Source organism: Homarus americanus, unplaced genomic scaffold (assembly GCF_018991925.1).
Source record: "Homarus americanus isolate GMGI-L3 unplaced genomic scaffold, GMGI_Hamer_2.0 scaffold21346, whole genome shotgun sequence".
Taxonomy (NCBI): domain Eukaryota; kingdom Metazoa; phylum Arthropoda; class Malacostraca; order Decapoda; family Nephropidae; genus Homarus; species Homarus americanus.
This window is the reverse complement of record NW_024738926.1, coordinates 6,549-12,601: the sequence shown is the minus strand read 5'-3', so window position 1 is coordinate 12,601 and position 6,053 is coordinate 6,549. Positions and strand designations below refer to the sequence as shown.

The window sequence follows — 6,053 nt, the reverse complement described above, 5'->3', positions numbered from 1 at the left end:
ATCTTGTATGGCGTCCCCCAAGGTTCCATTCTCAGTCCAGTACTGTTTTTGTTGTACATAAATGACATAGTCCACGCCAGCACACTCATAAAATACAACATATTTGCAGACCTCCATTCCTTGGTGAGAACTATGAACACTGAATTAAGTAAAGTCAGGTCCTGGGTAATACGTAATAAACTGACCTTAAACCTTCAGAAAACCAACTACACGATCTTCTTTCCCAGAAGGAAAAACTTACCACCAGACTTGGACCCCCTGTACCTTGGTAATACAGTACTCAAACGCGAACAAAATACTAAATTCCTCGGAGTTATTGTTGATGAGAAACTTTACTGGAAAAACCGCATACAAGCCATTCACAGTAAAGTCAATAAACAGTGTGGTATCATGTATCACACTCGACAGTCACTCACTCTCACAGCAATGAAAGAAATCTATCATGATCTTGTTTACCAACACCTGATACACTGTCACACACTAGGAGGCCTTCTGGCTCTTCAAAAACACAATCCCTGGTTACTGCACAAAAGAGAGTTGTACGGACAATCACCTACTTGAAAAAACAGATCACACAAACGAAAAATTTGCTAAATTGAAAATGTTAAAATTCGAAGATATTAACACCTACTGCTGTGCCCTCTTTGTTTACAAATCTATCAATCACTTGCTTGACAATAATTATTTCCAGTTCCGGAACAATCAGAGATACAGCTTAAGGCACCCAGAGCTACTAAGACCACCCCCTATGCGCTCCTCTCAGTCCCAGACCTCCATAATATATCATGGTGTGAAGGTGTGGAACAACTTACCCCCACCTATCCGAGCAAAGACTATGCTTCATTCCTTTAAATCACCTCTTAAAAAATATCTATTGTCTAGGTATTTATATTTCTTGTAATACCTACTATATATACAGTACCTGCTTTTATTGTAACATCAAAACCGTTTTATCGGAAATTATCAGGTAAAGAGATAAGAAATTACCATTGCAATAAATATATCTACCAACTAGACATTATCCTGACAGCTCTGTCCTCTTGTTCAACCTTAATATTGTTGTACTGCTCCCCCCTATCATACTTATGTTTTTCAATTCCACTGTAATTTATGTCCACACTTATGATTTAAATAAAAAAAAACCCAAACAAACAAGTATTAAATGAATAAAATAACTAAATATTGAAGTAATAACCGTGGTAACATTATGAGATGTTCTTATTACCACCATGCTATTGTACTATTACAGATGATACTAAATGTTACATAATACTTCCTTGAGATAAATGTATAGTATATATCAGGTGCCTAAAAGAGCTCAGGTTCTCACCTGGCTCAGCCATGTTAATATTGTTATTATTTTCCACTCTGTATCTGTGTTTTTCTGGCTAAATAAACTGTTTCAATTCGATTCAATTCAATACCACTTTAGACATTGACTTTGATGGTCTGGGTTCAAAATTTATAAAAGGCAATTTTAGAATCACAGAATATCTCAACATTTCTATTTTCATTGAGGCAGACAGTGGATAGGTTATAATTATCTGTAGCGCCAGGCAGGAGAAGAATGAGGGGGGGGTGGGGGGGGCGGAGGAGACAATGAGGAGAGGAACGCTCTGGTGGCGTTCGGGTGAGCTGTGACCATAAGAGGAGGGTGGAAGTAGTGATGGGTCATACTCAGAAATGTGATGCTGGTCTTTTCGCCAGTCACCAACCTTTTTCGCCATCTCTGACCTTATTTTATCCTTAAGCTGCCTATCTTTCTCGTTATCCTTCTTAAGTTCGTCTTGTCTATTGTTATCTCTGTAATTGATAGTGTCATACATTGGTTATATTTATGTACCTCTCTGTCACTATGTCTGTTTGCTTATTGGTGTATCTCTTTGCCAGGTGGTTTACTGTTTCTTTATCTCTCTGCAGCCCTGTATGGGTTCTTTTCCTACTCCTCGCCTCCACGTTGCCTCTATCTACCCTGGTAACCTAACATCACCACAATACTGGGAGGGGGTGGAGTCGTGGCCCAGACGCCCGCCGCGCTTCATCCATCACCCACTGTGTCTCCCTCACTTTCATGCCACCCTCCCCGAACCATGCCCCATCTCCCGCCCAATGCCATGCTCGCTCATGCCCTAGCCAAGCTCGCGTCGAACAAAGACTCTGTTGAATACAATCTGGCTCTGTCAAAAAGAACCCTTAAGACTGTAATCAGGAAAGAACTTCTTATTGAATTTGACGCAAGCAGGCAAGTGCAAACATGAAATAGTCAATTCATTGTTTACTATGATAAGATGTATCAAAATCACTAGATTTTAAGATGTTGTAACCGCTAGACTAAGATTAGGATACAAACGCTAGTAGTAAATACCTCAAGCAGATGTGAGCAAAACAAAAAGTAAAGTGTGCGGTCAGACATATGGCCACACACTCGAACACTACGTCCTTTACTGTGTGAAGATATTGATATTGGAAAAGTTTATTTAGCCTGAAAAACACAAATACAGAGTTGATAATAATAAAAATATTAACATGGCTGAGCCAGTAGAGAGCCTGACCTCTCTTGAAGGCTCCTGATATATACTGTACATTTATCTCAAGGAAGTATTATGTAACATTTAGTATCATCTGGAATAGTACACACAGCATGGTGGTAGTAAGAACATATCAGAATGTTAGCACGGTTATCACTTTGTTATATATTTATTTTATATATTTAATATATTTTTTACATTTATATTATATGTATATATATATATATATATATATATATATATATATATATATATATATATATATATATATATATATATATATATATATATATATATATATATATATCAAATAAACTAAAAACACATAATAAATAATTAAAATAAATATATATTAAAGTGATAACCGTGGTAACACTATGAGATGAAGGCTACTTATTACCACCATGCTATTGTACTACTCCAGGTGATACTAAATGTTACATAATACTTCCTTGAGATAAATATATAGTATATATCAGGTGCCTCAAAGAGAGCTCAGGTTCTCAACTGGCTCAGCCATGTTAATATTGTTATTAATATCCACTCTGTATCTGTATTTTTCTGGCTAAATAAACTGTTTCAATTCAATTCAATTCTAACACTCACGTGAAGAACTTGTCAGGGAAGAGCGGGAGGTTGGTGGTCAGGGTGAGGCCTCGGTGGGGCGTCCAGATGGCAACCTTCAGTGGCTCTGCCTCATGGGTTGTGAAAGGTAAGTGAATGTAAACAGTAGACCTGTAGTTGAAATGGCTTTTAGATAAGCAATGAAATATACAATGCTATGTTTATTTGCTCCAACTCTTTGATTATTGGCAATATTTGGTAAATATCCACATTATTCCCGTAAATGTTTCAGTGTAAACAAACAGAATACTGGCACTGATAATAACTGGCGAGAAGTTGAAGATTCATCCATGATGAGCAACATGGCGTTATTAAGGGAGAGTAACTTATGGAGACCTTGCAGCTCTAGGAGAAAAGGGCGGGTGACAATGAGAAGCCTCGACGACCACACCAGGAGGCGGCCCTTAACAGATAACTCAGCGAAGGTGACGAGGAAGGCTGGGTCGTCGCTCACCACCACCACCGTCACGCACCATGACACCTGCCGCAGCTGTTGACGTTAACATGGTTAAAGTTATGATAAAGTGACCTACCCGCCTCAGTAGTAAGGTGAGAGTGACCTCCCTGCCTCAGTAGTAATGAACAAGTGACCTACCCACCTCAGTAGTAATGTGAGAATGACCTACCCGCCGAGCCTCGTCGACCACCCAGGAGAGTTGCGCCTGTGTCACGTTAGCGTTCTGGCCGTCCACTACCACCTCGAACGCTCCCACACCCCAAGGGGCGTGGTAATGATGTATGCCCTATTAAAAAAAAAAAAAATTTTTTGATGTGCGAGTTAATATTTGTGGACGGATAACCAAAAGCTTTCATATGAAGAAAGTAACTGTAATTTTAGACCTCTAGTCTTCCTAGGTATAGATCAACTCTGAAATATCTGACTCAAAAGATGTTTTTGTAAATAATATACACTAAAATGGGTTAAATTTAAAACGTTGAAAGATAGTGAAATAGATGCACCAGGTTAAATAACGCACCTTATAAAGAGCGATGGGCCAGGTACTGCCGTCCGTGATGAATACAAGGAAGCAGTAAGGATCAGTGACTGAGGCCAACACATCCTCCACTGCAGCTATTAAAGGTCTGTCTGATATTGACAATGTGATGTTCGTTAGAATATATATTCATTCGTTTTGTAACAAGCGTTATCTGCATACGTATAATAGAGCTTCTCATAGATGATTAAAATTTATTGATATGTTTCGTTTTACCAAAATGTCGGTTATTGAATCATGCGTAAATTCTCTCTTTTTAAAGTTAATTATTGACATCGAATATACATATATCATGGAAAGACAGACATTACCTGTAAACTTACCCTGAAGGCGAGGCAGCCTTGGCACACCGGAGGACGCTAATACTATGAAGAGTCCTAGTAGAGACGTCACATACATCATTGTCTGACAGGGCAGGGCAGGGGTTAATGGTAATGCAGTGGAAGGGCCGCTCAGAATACCGAATCTGCACAAACAAAATTGATATATTATTTACCGTGACCTGGACTGGTGTTTCTGAGATTGAGGTTAAAGAGACGCGCTGGTAATAATATGATACTTATATCAAACAACAGCACCAACCGTACAGCACTAAAAAAATATATTAATTGCACAAGACAATAATTCACTTGGATTGATTTCTCATCACATATTATATCGTTAGACACCACTATTATCAACATCGGAAAATATGGAAATGGTCCCAATGCGAGCTCACAACGACCCAATAATTACCAAAGACCCGTGCACGTCCCTCTATACACCACGCTTCACAACAAAATGAGTAATATGACCTCACCAACTCAGGAGATGCTGAGGTCAAAGGTCACACTTCCCTTAGTTTAAGCCTATAGATCCATATCTCAGCAGCCCCTCAGCACGCATATTCATAAAAGAGCATAGTGGTCTGAAAACTCCACTGTAGTACATGTGTATCTTTTGTTATAAGAACATAAGAAAATAAGGAGTCTGCAATAGGCCGGTTGGCCTGTGCATGGCAGCTCCTGTCGAGAGTTACTACTACTCTCTATCATCCATGAATCTATCTAGCCTCCTTTTAAAACTTTCCAGCGTTCCAGCACTTACTACAAAGTTGCTAAGCTTGTTCCACTCGTCCACCACCCTATTTGTGAACCTGTTCCTTCCTATCTCCCTCCTAAACCTAAACTTATCCAACTTAAATCCGTTGCTACGATGTCATGGTCACGTTGACTGCTGATCTATATAACTAATGATTCTTATTAAACTCCACGCCCGCAAAACATGAGTGAGTTAGCGACCCCTAGAAGGAGCGTGTTTACCCTCGCGATCCCTCCCAGTAAGTCCCGCCTTCGGACACAGTTGTCAATACGTTGTTTATTCCACTTTCTCCTGGGAAGCTCAATCTTGAATTAGTCTGTGTAAATCAACCCAAGTAATTCGCCAGACCTTTGTCAACTGAGGGTCATCTTTGAATGAGTAACAGTTAGTTTGTTTGTAATTATTGTCATTGCCTGAGTAACGATCACTGGCAACTCAGGGGTATATAAACTCAAGATGGCCTGGTAGAGCGTCCCTTGACACTGCTTCCCGTTTGTCTCCAGGTATGTTCTGTGTTCCCTAGCCATTCAGTTAATTCAGTCAATTGTAGTGAATATCAGTGTTCACCAGTGTTCATGATTTAACAGTATCTAAATCCTCCTGTAGTGCATTTGCATCCTGCCCTGAATTATTCTGCCGACCTATTTTGGTGTCATCCGCAAACTTGCTTATGTCACTGCTGATCCCAGTAACTAGATCGTTTATATAGATTATGAACAAGAGTGGGCCCAGTAGATTTAACACCATCTATGCTGACCCTCTGTGTTCTATCGGTGAGCCATGATTTTATCCAATTTAAAACTTTCCCCTCGATACCATGAGCCTT

The 6,053-nt window shown here is 39.5% G+C and overlaps 1 protein-coding gene across 1 annotated transcript; it reads right to left on the bottom strand.

The window, feature by feature from the left end:
- Positions 1 to 3,115: 3,115 nt before the first annotated feature.
- LOC121874394 lies at positions 3,116 to 4,611 on the bottom strand. Its single transcript, XM_042378523.1, has 5 exons — positions 4,471 to 4,611; positions 4,130 to 4,239; positions 3,779 to 3,895; positions 3,419 to 3,642; positions 3,116 to 3,263 (listed from the first exon to the last, which is right to left on the bottom strand). The coding sequence occupies exons 1-5, from the start codon at positions 4,547 to 4,549 to the stop codon at positions 3,131 to 3,133; spliced, it is 663 nt and encodes a 220-aa protein (XP_042234457.1). The 5' UTR covers positions 4,550 to 4,611; the 3' UTR covers positions 3,116 to 3,130.
- Between the last annotated feature and the right edge of the window lie 1,442 nt (positions 4,612 to 6,053).

Coding starts and splice junctions, on each gene's coding strand:
- LOC121874394 (XM_042378523.1), bottom strand. CDS start 4,549: ATGATGTATGTGACGTCTCTACTAGGACTCTTCATAGTATTAGCGTCC. Junction 4,240..4,470: donor AAGGCTGCCTCGCCTTCAGG/GTAAGTTTACAG, acceptor TGTCAATATCAG/ACAGACCTTTAATAGCTGCA. Junction 3,643..3,778: donor TGGTCGACGAGGCTCGGCGG/GTAGGTCATTCT, acceptor TAACGTCAACAG/CTGCGGCAGGTGTCATGGTG.